The sequence below is a fragment of the Micropterus salmoides genome, unplaced genomic scaffold (genome assembly GCF_014851395.1).
Source record: "Micropterus salmoides isolate LMB-PRFRI ecotype aquatic unplaced genomic scaffold, ASM1485139v1 Ms_hic_scaffold_18, whole genome shotgun sequence".
Lineage (NCBI taxonomy): Eukaryota > Metazoa > Chordata > Actinopteri > Centrarchiformes > Centrarchidae > Micropterus > Micropterus salmoides.
Genome location: NW_024040928.1, coordinates 31424781 through 31442126, shown reverse-complemented (window position 1 = coordinate 31442126; position 17346 = coordinate 31424781). Strand labels below are relative to the sequence as shown.

The following is a 17346-nucleotide window of genomic DNA, read 5'->3' as shown; positions in this document are numbered from 1 at the left end:
TTCAGAGGGTTGGAACATGAATTACAGATGATACTGCAGCACTGAACTTTAGGAACTAGACTTTAGTTTGAACTTTTTCTTTTTCCAAAGTAAATGACTGTACGGAATGATAAAGAAACAAGTCCTTCCTTTTTCCACTTCAAAGATGAAAGTTCATCATTTCTGTAGAATGCTCCTTGTAATCAGTGTTTTTAGCTCAGTGTGTTATCAGTGACAGTGTTTGCTTTCTGACTGAGAGTTGTTGCCTGTGTTTGGTCCAACCAGTTTATTTTGAGACATGTATGAAGTGTTTTGGTGGTTTTAGTGAGTGTTGGAGGTGAGATTAACTGTTTGGCCCAGATGCATGCTGCATCATATTAGAATCTATTACGATCTCTGAGTTGTACTCTGATCTGTGGAGCCAGTGAGTTCTTGTAAACGTTCTTGTGAGACTCGACCTTGTCAGATTCCCAGAGAACACTGATATCTGGCAGCCTGACGCCTGAGCTGCTGTCTCTAGCTGATCAGTCTAACTGTTGTCTCCCTAACAAGGACAGTTACATGAGAGAAAGAACTAGAGCTGGAAGGTCAGTGAACACTTGAGGGCTCAGATAACGACTCCAAGCTACACCTGTCTTACCCAAATATATATTAGACATATTTATATGGAAGTCTCTTTGGATAAAAGCGTCAGCTAAATGATTCATTTTGGGAGGAAAAACATCAAACTTTCATCAGCAGATGCTTTTGTCCTGGTCTCTCTTATTTAAGCACAACTTCTCTCCACACAGATATTAGATTTGCAGTAAGAAGGACATTCTCTTTAAGAACAATATTTTACTTGTCGGTCAGCTGTTTGATACTAATGGCAGGCTGTAGAGCTACTCAATCTTTTTGATGACGAATCAAATTCCCGTATCAGTTAAAGAGTATGCGATTGTTTTTGATGCCGTTCCTTCAGGAGGCAGGATGCTGCTGGACGCATTAACTTCCTGTGGCCACACTATCACACTATCACTTTATTTGACTCTGCTGCAAGCAACAGGTCAATTCAAAACTAATACGAGATTTATTCCAAAAAGGTGTTGTTACTATTCCTTCCATAACATCGTGTTAGAATAGTATAATAGAGAGTGTGTCTTGGGATAAAGTGTGGTTATTACCCTTTAAATATTTGCTCACTAAGAAAGTGAGAGAAGTTTTGTGTAAAGTGATTCAGTGGTTCTACCCAGCGAAATCTTTCTTTAAAGATATAAACAGAATATTCAAACTGAGTGTTCTCTCTGTGAAAATGCAGAGGAAAATGTTTCCCATTTATTTTGGAACTGTTCTCATACTGAGAGTTTCTTTGTGTTTAAAGGATGTTTTCTTTGGTGTTTTTGATTTCAGGGAGGAGAAGAAAGGACTATATTTCATAACAAATCTGTTATTCTTTCTTGCCAATTACCATATCCACAAAATGTTATATTCAGCTCTTATGATTTATGGATGTGACTGATGTTGGAACTCAAGAACAGAAGTTGGTACTTTTTCATCAGAAAGCCTAAATGAATCTCTTAAAGTATATTTGTATATTTTTTGTACCCTGGAGAATGAAATGTTGTATATGCTATAACTATAGAAAATTGCCGGGACCGATTGGCGTAAAGTTTCTCTTCCTCTTTTAAACCACAGGTCAGCTGAAAGTCACAAGTTAAACTGAAACTTAATTTTAATCTTGGGTGTTAAAAAGTGGATTTAACTTTGCTCGTACTTCTCAACCTGTCTGCTGCAGAGAGCCACAGAAACAGGAGACTGCTTGGAGAAAAGAAAGAGAGGAAGCTGAACTTCCGGGTAAGTTCACTAAACATGTGTCTGTTAACGTTACTTGAGTCCAGCTATCGTTGTACTTGGCATCATTTTGATCCGTTTATTACAATTTAACCACAGCAACATGTTTATTTTGGGTCCATCCCGCTGTAGGAAACCAGATTAAAGCCCAATATTTGCTGATTGTGTTTACTCGCTTTAAAAGAGCTGCCGTTAATACTAAAGATTTAATAAGCCACCAAAAAAAAACCCACCTACAGTGCGACCAGTTTAGTCATATACCTTTTAAAATGGATCCAGCAAACTGGAAAAATATTTAAGAGGCTAAAGGTTAGCCCTGGCCCAGCAGAGTTCAGAGTTCTCTCATACAAAGGCTGCAGTAAAGCAACACACACTGGAGAATACTTTTAAAAGGAGACAGAAACTTAATTTAATGTAGTGCACTGTTCAACTGTACTAGGAAATTACAAGTATCTCTCAGCAGATATTAAATTACTCGATTGGGATCCGGGACAAAAATACATGATCAGGACCTCCCTACAAAAAAGGCTTCAAGTCCAAATTCTTTCATCACTTCTCTCTGAAGTCCCTGCATCTGCTCTTCTTCTCTGAAAATGGCAAATGTTGCATTTTCCCCGACCTGCTTGGAGCCTGATCATTTCTGCCTGCAGCTATATTGTTATAATTTTTTATAGTATATAAAGAAATAATATAATAACAGGCTATAATTTTACCTGCTAACAAATCCCATTATTCTGTTGAACCTTAGCTCTCTAACGTCTCTGTGTAACGGTACAAAAAGCTCTTTCAGACATGTTGCTGTCACAACGCCACACTTTATTTAAACTTCACAAAGAACTTGGAGTATTGATATGCAAGTGTAATACGGTCAGAAACTGGGACTACTTCATTTCAGTTGTGAGCCCGGCTTCCTCTTCATTCTTATCCACTTTCTCAACAATAACACATCTGAGCCCGTCGCTCCTAGCCAACCTGTGCTACTTGTGACCTGACTCAGGGGGGTGTTCACAATGCTGCTGCAACATAATGTTAAAAGAATTTTCCAGGATATTTGACTTTTTCTCTTAATTTCCACGAGTTTTCCATGACTGGATAATTGGTCAGTTGTTTTCCAGGACGTGTGGGAACCCTGAATGAGCAGTAATCTCGTACAATATAAAAAGTAAAAACAGAACACAGATTTCTGTTTACTTACGCTTTATTGTATTAAATATGTACAAACATTGAATGTCAACATTTAGGCTTCTGAAAACTCCCCCACATTACCTGCGCCCACATCGTTAAAGGTGAGGCGCTACATGACTTGTGTGATACAAGAGAGCCACTAACCTGAAAAAACACACTCATATTAAAATTAATTTCAATATTCCTACCAAATTATATGCTTATAATATTCAGCCTCACTTAAAAAAATGAAACCCATTTATTTTAACGGCTGTGAAATATAAAAAACATTAAATATTTCTAAGCGGTGAGTAGGCTTACTGTCACATCTTAAAAACCTACAACTAGCCTACAAGGCTTTTGTTCCTTATAATTATGAAGAACAAAAAATAACACTAGTATAAATAAATGCAGAAATAAATCATATATAAATACATTTTGGTAGTAAAGGCTATTTCTTTATTTTTACATTCACTTATTTATTTATACTTGTAGTTTTTTTTCCTTTTATAGCAGTGGATACAACGCACTGAAAAGCAGCTTGTCCATGGACTTTGAATTACATATTATTATTGTCTAATTATAAATATAATAAATATAATAAATAAAGCAGTCGGTGGGGACTTGCCCGACCCTGACCTCTGACCTCTCAGCAGTTTTCAGTCCCAGCAGTAGATATTGTACTTGTATTACAGAAGCAGTATTTGTAGTAGTAGCACTATTAGAAGTGACAATAATTACAAACTGTAAAGTCTTTACAGGGACAAACGAGTAAAAAGGCCTTTAAAGAAAAGTGTTTGGAAGCCAAAGTCTGTTTGAAGAAGAGCTTTAATAGCAGACACCATCTGTGGCAGCCTGAGGTTCTGGAGGTTCTGGTCCCCCTTTGTTAGGAACCAGGACTGAGGAACAGAGTGAAGGGCCCCGCCCGGGGATCTCAAGCTGCATTCTGCCTCATTACAAACCAACGCGTCCAAAATCTAGTAGTGTACCAACTGATCCACACTGCTGCTTCATGACATCTTCCAGTGCTGAGCTGATCTTTAGTTCATCAGATGGTTAGTTAGCTCCATCTAGTGGACAGGTAGCAGAACTACATCAGACACCAGGACTAACGAGGAAGAAATTAGCAGCTTCTTCTCTCCCAGTGTTTCCTCCACACATGAAGAAGTGTCTGTTAGTTCAGCAGGTGAGAATCCGACCAGAAGCATCTGGAATGTCTGATAACCAGGATCAGGATTTAAACAATGATGTTTGGGTGTACTGTAACAAATCTTGACAGTCTAATACATCTGATATATTTTGTGGTCAACATACTGAACTTCTGGGTGAATCTGGGGGCTGTGTAACACATTTTGGGGTCATCAGATCCTGTTTAGGGCTCCAACAAGGTTTCTGTCGACCCTGAATATTTGTGTCATGTTACTGAGAGGAAGGAGAACTAAAGTGTCCTGAGATGTAAAGCTTGTTGTAATGAATGAGTGCAGCTCTCTCAGCATGTTGTTGTGTTTGTGTGAAGGTGTGGGCTCTGCTATGAATCAGTGTGAGGACAGAGAGGAGGGAGTCCCTCCCTCTAAAAGCACTCTGTGTGGGGAACATGACAGCCAGACCAAAGCTCAGAGGTGAGATGAGGATCTCTAACTGTCCAGGACTCAAATCACTCCACCATCATTATTCACTCTCAAAGCTCTGTGTGTGTTGTGTTGAAGCCCAGAGCAGCAGCAGGGACCAGACTCTGCTGGACCTGGACCTGGACCTGGACCCAGCTGTGTGTCCATCAGGAGTGACTGGTCTATGGACAAACTTATTGTCTTCAAAGGTGGACACCACTCTGCTGATCAAAGGTCAGCATGTTAAATGTTTGTGTCTCTCCTGAGATGAGGTTTGGTGTCTTTGTTTTGATCACTTCATGTTCTTAACTCTTCACTTTTTTCAAACTGGTCTCACATTTTGCAGATCTTAGTCCAAATATCAAAACCACAGTTAAAATCCACAAACAGCTGGATGCAGGTTTGAGAATGTGTAAGAACATTGAAAGTGGATGATAAATTAGCTCCTTCATGCAGTTTTTCAAATCAGGATCCACATTCACAAATCTGAGATAAAATAAAATCTGGGAACATTTAAACACGAGTTTCCTCATTTCATTAGAACACACAGGAAGGGTTAACAGCCCAACCTGCATCTTTTATGAGGGCTGTGATTAAGTTTCTTACTACAGGATTATGTAAATACACTCAGTGTGATCACGTCGTCAAACAGAAACACACTGTTCAGGATTCAAATTAAAGTATGCTAGTTTGTTCTGTTTACTTGTTGACTGAAGAAGGTAAATCATATTCTTTAAATAACTGCTTTGGATTCTCTGCAGTCAGGTAATTTATTCAGCATAAAGTGCAGATGATAAGAAATAGTTTGAGTTCTACCCTTCAAAGTTGTTAATAGGAAAAATGAAGTTGGTAAAGTAGAACCACCAGAGCTTTATGATCTTGAGATAAGCATTTATACTGTTAATGTTTGACTCCAGTTTCTCAGTCCAAAGTTCAGAGCTGCTCTGTGTTCACATTAAAAAACACTTCAGTTTGAAGATGAATCCAGAGAGACTGCATGTGAATTTACAGACCTTTGAAAACCTGCTGTGAGTCACATTTGTTCTTTCTCTGGTTGGTTTCCTGGTTGAAGCTGCTGATTAATTTCACCTTCGGTCGACGACTTCATGCAGGTTATTTTTATCATCAAAAGGTAACTTAATCATTTTCTGCCATTTTGTTGTTGTAGTATCAGTTTTACACTCTTCTGAACAGTAGAGGTGGCAGTGAGGAGTTCATCTGGGTTTTTTCTGGCCACTCAGTATATTCTGTCAGTCCCAATTTAAGAGGCAATAATGTGAAATGTAAAAGTGACCTCTTTACCTCCCACTGTCTCCTCCAATGGAGGCTAGCTTTACATAGGACATTACGGACTGCTACTGCCATGAAAGGTTCAACGCTGTCTCCATTTATATTTATTCAAATTGCTTTCTCAATTACGTTCTCCTGAAAAATGATGTATGTATATTCGCTCGTATGTTATGTACATACTAATTTGAAACTTAGCAGTTATATTATTTAGTTATAGACTTTTATTATTATATTATTTTATGTTGCACAAGTAGCTGTTGAAGAAAAATGAATACAAAATAATAATTATTACAGAGAGGTTGCGATGGTGCAGTGGATTAGACCCTTGTCTTTGATTCCCACTGGAACACATCCACCAAATAAGTTATTGTCGTGGGTCCTGCTTCACCATCCATGTTATTATAGAGCCGCCACCTGACCTGATAGCCTATTTAGATTTTTTCCTAGTAAATATATTTGTTTGATAGCGAATTTGTTGCAAACGGGAATAAATATACTGTGTATTATTTTATTAAAAAAAACAATCATCCCAAGAAAAAGCCCCTTTTGATGTCTATGTGCACGTGCCTGATGCCATGTCACTATATTTCATGTATTTGCTAATTCTATGCTAAAAACTCAGTCCTGTTTCTTTCAGTCTGTTACTCAAATACACTCTCTTCACCTCCTTGGGACAGTGTCCAGAGGGGATCTTTCAGATTTTTCCTGGGGTCTATTCTAAATCCAGAGTGAAGATACTAATATCATATGAAACTAGATGACCTAATGAATCCATTGGTATCGTGCTTTTCTTTGCATTTGGTATAAAAGTGTATTTGAATATTTCTGCATACTGTTAGCCAGGGCTCATTCCTGTTACTAAATTGTTTAGTTTTTTAAAATAAGATACACCACAATTTTTTCTATTATGTTTAGGCCAGTCATTTATCAATTGTTTCGTAAATTACATGATTTCGGTCTCCTTTAAAACAAAAAAAAGGTGTTGCATTCTTTAGAAAAATACAACTTGCTAGCATATAAAGTACAGTTTTTGTCGCAAATATTCATTTTTTGATCATGTAACCAACAATTTCTTTAAAATAAACACTTTCTTTAGGGAAAAACAAAGGAATTATTTGACCTGCTTTTAAACATAGTTTCAAAATGACATATAACACACCACAAACCAGCAGAAACCAGACCCGGTTCAGGTGATCCACGCCGGCCCGTCTGACCCACCTGCTCGATCTCCGCGGCGTTCCTGATGATGCTGCTGATGGTCTCTGACGACAGTTTGTTCACCAGGTGTTTGAACATCAGACAGGCAAAGTCACAGTGCAGACACTGAACACACCACACAAAGCGTTACTACACAAAGAGCAGCCCCTGAACTCTTACACTTAACACTTAAAGACCATTTCAGTATATTTTAATAATGCTACACATCTTTGAGCTGAAACCAGTTAATTCACTCACACACCTTTTAAAGGGGCGCTGTGGAAAAGGAATTTGAATGTATTCAGCACAGTTTTATTACCTATATGTGAATAGGTTGTTACATCATCATAAACATCTAAACCACCTGCTGCTCTTAACCAATAGCATCTATATGACGCTGACGTACTGCGGTAAGCGTGTCGACCATTTCCGTTTCCGGTGCTTGTGAGTTAAATTTGTTAGATTACAGCGGCCAACTGTTCGCTAAACACTTATTCTTACAGTAATTTTGCCTAAGCACTCACAGTTCTTTCCATCTTTTAGTGACTGCTGTTCAATCTCATAGTTGTTCTAAACTTTTGGTAGCTGACGCTACAGTACTTTAGCTTAGCCGTTAGCGACTTTAGCTTAGCAGCTAGTGATGGCTTCTCCTTCTCCCTCTCTCTCTCCTACTTTCTCGTGCTCGGTGTGTCAATGTTCAGTTACTCCTCTGCCTCCTTTAGCGGTAATGGTACGTGTAATAAGTGTAGTTTATTTTTAGACATGGAGGCGAGGCCCAGTGATTTAGAAGTCCAGCTCCGCACCTTGGTAGATCAGTCTTTAGCTACTGTAGCTAGCCTGAGTTAGCCTCTGGTAGCCGTCCCCCGGCAGCTCCTGTGCAGCCAGGAAGGGGGGGCTGGGTGACTGTCCGAAGGAGGAATAGTCATAAGCATTCAAAGTCCACGGGGCATCATCAACCTGTTCACGTTTCTAACAGATTTTCCCCACTCAGCGACACACCCGCTGAGAAACCAACTCTGATCATTGGCAGCTCCATTTTGAGAAACGTGAAGTTAGCGAAGCCAGCGGCCATAGTTAAGTGCATCCCTGGGGCCAGAGCGGGCGACATTGAGTCTTATTTGAAACTGCTGGCTAAGGATAAACGTAAATACAGTAAGATTGTTATTCACGTCGGCGGTAATGACTCCCGGTTACGCCAATCGGAGGTCACTAAGATTAATGTTGAGTCGGTGTGTACATATGCAAAAACAATGTCGGACACCGTAGTTTTCTCTGGACCCCTGCCAAATCTGACCAGTGATGACATGTATAGCCGCATGTCGTCATTCCGCCGCTGGTTGTCGAGGTGTTGTCCAGCAAACGATGTGGGCTTTGTTGATCATTGGCAGACTTTCTGGGGAAGACCTGGTCTGATTCAGAGAGACGGCATCCATCCCACTTGGGAAGGAGCAGCTCTCATTTCTAGAAATCTGGCCAAGTTTATTAGTGCACCAAATCCATGACAACCCAGAGTTGAGACCAGGAGGCAGAGTCGCAGTTTAACACACTTCTCTGCCCTTCTAATTCAGCAGTTACCCAACCCAAAACCCTACGCAGAGTCGCAGTCTAACACACTTCACTGCTCCTCCATTTCAGGAGTTACTTAGTGAAAATCCTATAGTGACGGTGTCTGCCCCCCGACCATCGAAATTATTTAAATCAAAGGTAAACAGAAGAGGAGCTGTGCATAAAAACCTCATAAAAATTAAAACCACAAGAGCAATAGTGCAAATGAATAGGAAAATTAAATGTGGACTCTTAAACATCAGATCTCTCTCTTCTAAAGGTGTACTAGTAAATGAACTAATATCAGATTATGATATTGATTTATTTGGTCTTACTGAAACCTGGCTGGGTGATGGAGAATATGTTAGCCTAAATGAATCCACCCCTCCCAGTCATATTAATACTCACATTCCTCGAGGCACAGGCCGAGGAGGTGGAGTTGCAGCTATCTTCGACTCTAGCCTACTAATCAGCTCTAAACCTAAACTAAACTACAACTCATTTGAAAACCTTGTTCTTGGTCTTTTGCACCCAAGTTGGAAATCACTGCAACCAATTCACTTCGTTATAGTGTACCGAGCACCTGGTCCGTACTTTGAATTCTTATCTGAATTTGCAGAGTTTTTGTCAACTTTAGTCCTTAAAACGGACAAAGTTATTATTGTAGGGGATTTTAATATTCATGTGGACGTTGAGAATGACAGCTTTAGTACTGCGTTTATCTCTCTGTTAGATTCCATTGGCTTCTCTCAGAGTGTTCATGAACCGACTCACTGTTTTAACCACACCCTCGACCTTGTTCTGGTATATGGTATTGAAATTGAACATTTAGTAGTGTTCCCACAGAATCCCTCTTTATCCGACCACGGTTTGATAACTTTTGAGTTTGTATTGCTGAACTACTCGCCAATGGGCAAAAATTTCTATACAAGATGTCTGTCTGATAGTGCTGTAGCTAAATTTAAGGATGCGATTCCATCAGCTCTAAATTCATTATCAAGTCACAAAGTAACGGAGGACTCCTATGCTAATTTCAGTCCCTCCCAAATCGATCATCTTGTTGATAGTGCTGCAGGCTCGCTGCGAATGACACTCGACTCTGTAGCCCCTCTAAAAAAGAAAATACTAAAACAAAGACGGTTAGCTCCATGGTTATTGCGGAAACTTGAGAGGAATTGGCGTTCCACCAAACTGGTTCTCTCATTTAATTAGGCAAGATAGTCTTAAAACTTATAGGAAGGCCCTCCGTAATGCCAGAGCAGCGTACTACTCGTCATTAATAGAGGAAAATAGGAACAACCCCAGGTTTCTTTTCAGCACTGTAGCCAGGCTGACAGAGAGTCACAGCTCTATTGAGCCAAGTATTCCCATAGCTCTCAGTAGTTACGACTTCATGAGCTTCTTTAATGATAAAATTCTAGCTATTAGAGACAAAATTCACCAAGACCTGCCCTCAACTGGCAACGAATTATCTCTTAACTCAGGAACCTTAGAAACAGCTGTAGAACCAGATATATGTTTAGACTGTTTTGCTTCACTCAATCTTTACCAACTAACTTCAATAATTTCTTCATCTAAACCATCAACCTGCCTCTTAGACCCCATCCCGACTAGGTTGCTTAAAGATGTTTTACCCTTAGTCAGCACTTCTATGCTAGATATGATCAATCTATCTTTATCAACAGGCTATGTACCACAGTACTTTAAAGTAGCTGTAATTAAACCTCTTCTGAAAAAGCCCAAACTTGATCCGGATGTTTTAGCCAACTAAAGACCTATATCTCACCTTCCATTTCTCTCTAAGGTTCTGGAGAAAGCAGTTGCTAAACAGCTGTGTGACTTTCTACAGAGCAATAGTTTATTTGAGGATTTTCAGTCAGGATTTAGAGCTCATCATAGCACAGAGACAGCACTGGGGAAACTAACTACGACTAACGACCTCCTTATTGCATCAGACAAAGGACTTGTCTCTGTACTGGTTTTATTAGATCTTAGTGCAGCATTTGATACCATTGACCATCAGATCCTATTGCAGAGACTGGAACATTTCATTGGCATTAAAGGAACCGCTCTAAGCTGGTTTAAGTCCTATTTATCAGATCGATTTCAGTTTGTACATGTTAACAATGAGTCCTCCATGCACGCCAAAGTTAGTCATGGAGTTCCTCAAGACCTGTTCTCGGACCAATCCTCTTCACTTTATATATGCTTCCTTTAGGCAATATTATCAGGAAATATTCCATAAACTTTCATTGTTATGCAGATGATACTCAGTTATATCTATCGATCAAGCCAGATGAAACTCATCAGTTAGCTAAACTTCAAATGTACCATCAGGATGTTGGATCACCTGGATGACCTGTAATTTTCTAATGTTAAACTCTGAAGGCTAAAACTGAAGTTATTGTTCTGGGGCCTAAGCACCTCCGTGACGCGTTATCAAAAGATATAGTTTCCCTGGATGGCATCACCCTGGCCTCCAGCACCACTGTGAGGAATCTTGGAGTTATCTTTGATCAGGACATGTCGTTTAAGTCTCACATTAAGCAAATTTCAAGGACCGCCTTTTTTCACCTACGTAATATTGTGAAAATCAGGAACATCCTGTCTAAAAATGATGCAGAAAAACTAGTCCATGCATTTGTTACTTCTAGGCTGGATTACTGCAATTCCTTATTATCAGGCTGCTCGGAAAATCCATTAAGACTCTTCAGCTGATCCAGAATGCTGCAGCACGTGTTCTGACAGGAACCAGGAAAAGAGATCATTTTTCTCCTGTTTTAGCTTCTTTGCATTGGCTTCCAGTAAAATCCAGAATTCAATTTAAAATCATTCTTCTTACCTACAAAGCTCTTAATGGTCAGGCACCATCTTATCTTAAAGAGCTCATAGTACCTTACTACCCCACCAGAGCACTGCGCTCCCAGAATGTAGGGTTACTTGTGGTTCCTAGAGTCTCCAAAAGTAGACTAGGAGCCAGAGCATTCAGCTATCAAGCTCCTCTCCTTGGGGTTCAGGAGGCAGACACCATCTCCACATTTAAGAGTAGGCTTAAGACTTTCCTCTTTGATAAAGCTTATAGTTAGGGCTGGCTCAGGTGAGTCCTGAACTATCCCTTAGTTATGCTGCTATAGGCCTAGACTGCCGGGGGATTTCCCATGATGCACTGAGCTCCTCTCTCCTCTACTTCCTCTCCCTCTGTATGCAACCTCATCCCATTATTGCATGTTACTAACACAACTTCCCTCCTTTCTGGTAGTCTTGTGCTTTCTCGTCCCTCTCCTCTCTTGTCCTATCACTTCCTGCAGGTGTTTCTGGCTCTGGGGCAGTGGAGTCTGGATCTGTGGTTGCGGGTCACCTGCTGCCCCCGTGTTCCTGCTCAACACCCTCTGCTGCAACAGCTATTGTTACTAGTCCTATTGTTATTATTGTTATTATAATCATTAACATTACGATTGTTATCATTAACATTACTATAAATATCTGTACCATTTTCATTTAGTCTATAGCAACATCACCTTTACTGTCTGTACCTCTGTGTGGATATTGTGTAGGCTGCCTCCCTCCCCCCTCTCTCTCTTTCACCCCCAACCGGTCGAGGCAGATGGCCGCCCACCCTGAGCCATGGTTCTGCTCGAGGTTTCTGCCTCTTAAAGGAAGTTTTTCCTTGCCTCTGTCGCCTAGAGCTGCTCTTGGTGGGAACTGTTGGTCGGTCTAGACCTGCTCTCTTATGAAAAGCGCTGTGAGATAACTGTTGTCGTGATTTGGCGCTATATAAATAAAATTGAATTGAATATAATCTGTGGTCATCATCAACATGTAAACCTCTTAATGAGCATTTTGAAGATTCAGCTCTTTTTTTGGGAGTCAGATCAGCAAAATCTCCTGAGTGTTTAAAGTCACAGCTGTCTTTTTAGTACGAGAGTTTTCATCTACACTTGATTTGTGATGCCTTGAACTGTTTTTGTTTTTATTGTGCTGTCTACTGTTGTAATGTTGCTTTTAACTTGATATCCTTCTGTAAAGCATGTGGTAACCTAGGTTTTTAAAGGTGCTATATGAATGAAATGTTACTTATTGACTTACTCAGGAAATGTTATTTAATGTTTTACATCCAGCTGCAGAGGTTCCCCTCTGTTTCCCTACAGTTCTTATCTCCAGTCATCTTGAAATTTAGGTTGTAAATCACTGCAGCAGAATGAAATTAATCAATAACAGTTTTTCTAAAATAGTTCATTTATAAATCCCTATAAACCTCATGGTGGGTCTGATCACTGAGACTTGATCCTCCATCACAGATTTATTTACTGAGCTAATCTTTAGCTCATCAGCTGGTTAGTTAGCAGAATCTAGTGGACAGAGAATGAAACTACACATCTGATCAGAGATGTTTCTGACACTGACTGGGTTTAGATGTTCTAAAGGAAAGGTGTGACACTATCTCACGACCAAATTTAAAACTTATTTAAAAAATAAAAGCTTTTGTTCTTGTAGCCTTCATCAAATAACAAAACAAAGGGATCACAAACCAGACCGGTTTTGTCCCTCTGATGTTTTTTAGACTCTGAAGTTATGAGGATGTGACGGCGTCCTCAGATCAGATGCACACAGACACCAGGACTGACGAGGAAGAAATGAGCAGGTGCAAAGTGTCTGTAAGTCGACCTGAAGTGAGTTCAGCAGGTGAGAATCCGACCAGAGGAATCTGTAAATGTCTGATAATCAGGATCACTTTGATCACATTGTGCTGGATCACTGTTTAACTGGACAGTAGAAATGCTTCTTGATGCTGATTGGCTGTTTCTAAATATCTCTTTGAAATCTGCTGTAGAATTTCTCTCCGAGTTAAAGAACAATGATTTCAGAAAGATTTCCCTGTAATATTGTTCATGTTTCTCAAGTAGAATCAGCAGCAGTCTGATTGTAGTCTGAGCTCACATCATCAGTGAAACATGCAGGGTGTGTCTGAACTGGTCTGACAGCTTGGATCCACTTGGCTCAGGTTTCTGGTTTAACTGTTAATACTCTGAAGTTAAGAGCATGGATGAAGAGTTCAGGGCTCAAATACAGACATCTTCCAACACTGAGACGGACTTGGTTTCACTGAAGACCCTTTAGAACAGTCCAGGGGCCTCATGTATAAAAGCCATCTGTCAGCCATCGGCGATGGCATTGTGATTGTAAAACCCCGTCCCCCCGTCAAAAAAAAATCTAAATTTTTCACATTATACCGCTATGTGAAAGCAGGTTTTAATCACAACGAACATATTATTAAAGAGGCCTACACCTCAGGTAAACACACCGGCTAATACCGGGGAAAGGCAGCCTGCAGTTGGCACTTGGCTTATTTTATTTCTTTTCCAATTGAAAGGTGCAGTATGGAATAGTTATGGCTGACTAGTGCGAGCACAAATAACACTGCTGGTTTGAATGTTTACATGATAAAGTGGTAACATGTGAAATGAAGTGAAATTAAATATGTGAAAGTCATCATGATCTATTTTTCTCACATTCAATTTTATTTTGATATTAAACCACTACATACATGATCAAACCTTTGTCAAAAGACATAATTAGGATTTTGATAGACTACTCCATTGACATCTGCACAGTAATTGCAGTGGAAACACTATTTTAGCAGTTTACTGACAGCCAGACAAAAGTTTGTGGAGGGACTTCACATTCTCACATCACGTTCATTTTTATACATCCCACGTGTGCGTGAAAACCAGCGTACGTAACCTTTTATACGTAGGCAGCGTTTATACATGAGGCCCCAGGTCTCAGCTGTACCAGAGGCTCCAGGATCCTTTCTAGATGGACCAGAGCCAGCCCAGGGTGGAGGGGAACTTAGAGGTTGATTAGGGCCCCTCAGCCATCAGGGGCCCTCACAGGAATAGAGAAGGACCAAAGTAAAATCAGCCATCCTGTGTCTCTCTGTCATGATTTAAACATTTAAAGACAGAAATAAAGATTTAAAGACACAGACCTTGAGGAGAACTAAAGTGTCCTGAGATGTAAAGCTTGTTGTAATGAATGAGTGCAGCTCTCTCAGCATGTTGTTGTGTTTGTGTGAAGGTGTGGGCTCTGCTATGAATCAGTGTGAGGACAGAGAGGAGGGAGTCCCTCCCTCTAAAAGCACTCTGTGTGGGGAACATGACAGCCAGACCAAAGCTCAGAGGTGAGATGAGGATCTCTAACTGTCCAGGACTCAAATCACTCCACCATCATTATTCACTCTCAAAGCTCTGTGTGTGTTGTGTTGAAGCCCAGAGCAGCAGCAGGGACCAGACTCTGCTGGACCTGGACCTGGACCTGGACCTGGACCCAGCTGTGTGTCCATGAAGAGTGACCGGTCTATGGACAAAGCTATTGTCTTCAGAGGTGGACACCACTCTGCTGATCAAAGGTCAGCATGTTAATGAAGTGAATGAAGTTTAGTTTTGAGCTACTAACAGTAAAGATGCAGCTGGACAGATAAACAACATCTGAAAGTCTCTATAAAACTCTGTATCGCTGAGAAACTGCAGATTCAGCTGAAAACTCACTACCAGAGACACCAACACATAAATATATCTATTAAATCTGCTTTGAGGACACATCTGATTTGTTATTTCATTGTTCAGGATCCATCGGCAGAGACCAGATTCTCCTGGACCCAGCTGTGTGTCCGTGAACAGCGACCGTCATGTCCCTGTTCACTTCAAAGCTGGACATAATGATGCTGAACAAAAGTAAGAATCTTAAATATTTGTGTTTTGTTGACTCTCCTAAAAAGAGCTCTCAGGTAGGTCTTGGTTCAGCACTGTTTTTTGTTAATTAAAAATAATAATAGACTCTTTATTATTCCCAGAGGGAAATTCTCATGTCACATCAGCAGCACAGAAATGAACCAGGTTCAAAGAACAGTGCAAAACAAATGTCAAACACATGAGAAAGAAAATATTAAAAGTATGAGCATGCCCTTTTGTCTGCTGCTTACTGTAACTGTAAGTCCAGTTAGAGTCCAGTAGGACCTCAGCAGCCTCCTCGTCCGCTGATGTCCACTGAGACACAGCTGGATGAGTAAAACAGCAGCATTTTCTCCTGTCCAGTCTACCCTGCACCCAGCGGTGTTTCCATGGAAAGTGAGCAGATCATACATTTTTATACCAAGATCTGGTATAGGTGTATGAGGATCTGTTTCTACCAGATATAACACAGCACATGTAACACTGTTTGTCATTATATGTTCAAATCATCATATTCTTCACAGAGTTGATCAGCAGAGCTCAGAGGTTCCCAGTGGTCAGTCTGCCCAGCAGCATCAAACAGACCTGGACTCCATATTTATGGTGTGTAAATGTACAAGCTCAGCTACTACTGCTAATTACAGGAGCCACAAAGTAAATAGTGAAGCAGCATTCTGATCCAGTCTCCATGCTGCACTCTGCAGACCAGCAGGCTTTCTGTCTGTCACAGATGATCTGATGTTGACTTCTACCAGTTCAACTTTACATTTTCTTCTGTTCCAGCTGCTCCAGGAAAACATTGGCAGGTTTGTGAAGAACGAGGTGAAGAAGTTCCAGAGAGTTCTGGGTCCAGATTACCCAGAATGCTTAGAGAGTCAGAGGGAGGATGAGGAGATGTTGGACGGTGAGGAGGAGGAGCAGAGGAGGAGCAGCAGAGAGGCATTTCTGAAGATCACACTGCACTTCCTGAGGAGAATGAAGCAGGAGGAGCTGGCTGAGCGTCTGCAGAGCAGTAAGAGGATTTGAACAGATTTAACATGATGGAAAGAGGAAATGGAGGCAACATGGGAGAAGTTTCCATTTCAAACTCTGCTGTTAATATGATGCACACATTTGGATCAGATCTATGAATTCTTCTGGGCTGAAACTCAGAAACTGTTCACAGCTGATGAGCTGAAGAGATTTCATGGAGGAGGAAAATAAATACCATCTTGATGTCTTAAAGTTTACATTCATCAGATTTACTGTAGCATCCACTTATTAATCACATTTCTTGTTTCTTCATTCAGGAACTGTTGTTCCAGTGTGCCGACGTAAACTCAAGTGTAACCTGAAGAAGAAGTTCCAGTGTGTGTTTGAGGGGATTGCTAAAGCAGGAAACCCAACCCTTCTGAACCAGATCTACACAGAGCTCTACATCACAGAGGAGGGACTGCAGAGGTCAATGATGAACATGAGGTCAGACAGATTGAAACAGCATCCAGGAAACCAGACAGACCAGAAAACCATCAGACGAGAAGACATCTTTAAAGCCTCACCTGGAAGAGATGAACCAATCAGAACAGTGATGACAAAGGGAGTGGCTGGCATTGGGAAAACAGTCTTAACACAGAAGTTCACTCTGGACTGGGCTGAAGACAAAGCCAACCAGGACATACAGTTCACATTTCCATTCACTTTCAGAGAGCTGAATGTGCTGAAAGAGAAAAAGTACAGCTTGGTGGAACTTGTTCATCACTTCTTTCCTGAAACCAAAGAAGCAGGAATCTGCAGCTTTGAAGAGTTCCAGGTTGTTCATCTTTGACGGTCTGGATGAGTGTCGACTTCCTCTGGACTTCCACAACATGAGGTCCTGACTGATGTTACAGAGTCCACCTCAGTGGATGTGCTGCTGACAAACCTCATCAGGGGGAACCTGCTTCCCTCTGCTCGCCTCTGGATAACCCAACGACCTGCAGCAGCCAATCAGATCCCTCCTGAGTGTGTTGACATGGTGACAGAGG

At 40.7% G+C, this 17346-nt stretch overlaps 2 protein-coding genes across 5 annotated transcripts in view; one reads left to right on the top strand and one right to left on the bottom strand.

Annotated features, from left to right (window-relative positions):
• Window positions 1–17346, bottom strand: part of LOC119909376 (NLR family CARD domain-containing protein 3-like) — a 622129-nt gene that overhangs the window by 572828 nt on the left and 31955 nt on the right. The gene's annotated exons all lie outside the window — the stretch shown is intronic.
• Window positions 13174–16590, top strand: LOC119909422. Its single transcript, XM_038727650.1, has 6 exons — window positions 13174–13295; window positions 14691–14793; window positions 14881–15021; window positions 15239–15346; window positions 15868–15946; window positions 16127–16590. Exons 1-6 carry the CDS (start codon window positions 13214–13216, stop codon window positions 16367–16369), a joined length of 756 nt encoding a protein of 251 aa, XP_038583578.1. The 5' UTR covers window positions 13174–13213; the 3' UTR covers window positions 16370–16590.

Bases quoted from the DNA above. Each gene is read 5' to 3' on its own strand.
- LOC119909422 (XM_038727650.1), top strand. From the start codon at position 13,214: ATGCACACAGACACCAGGACTGACGAGGAAGAAATGAGCAGGTGCAAA. The intron at 14,794-14,880 runs GTGAGATGAGGA...GTTGTGTTGAAG, and splicing joins AGCCAGACCAAAGCTCAGAG to CCCAGAGCAGCAGCAGGGAC. The intron at 15,947-16,126 runs GTGTGTAAATGT...CTTCTGTTCCAG, and splicing joins ACCTGGACTCCATATTTATG to CTGCTCCAGGAAAACATTGG.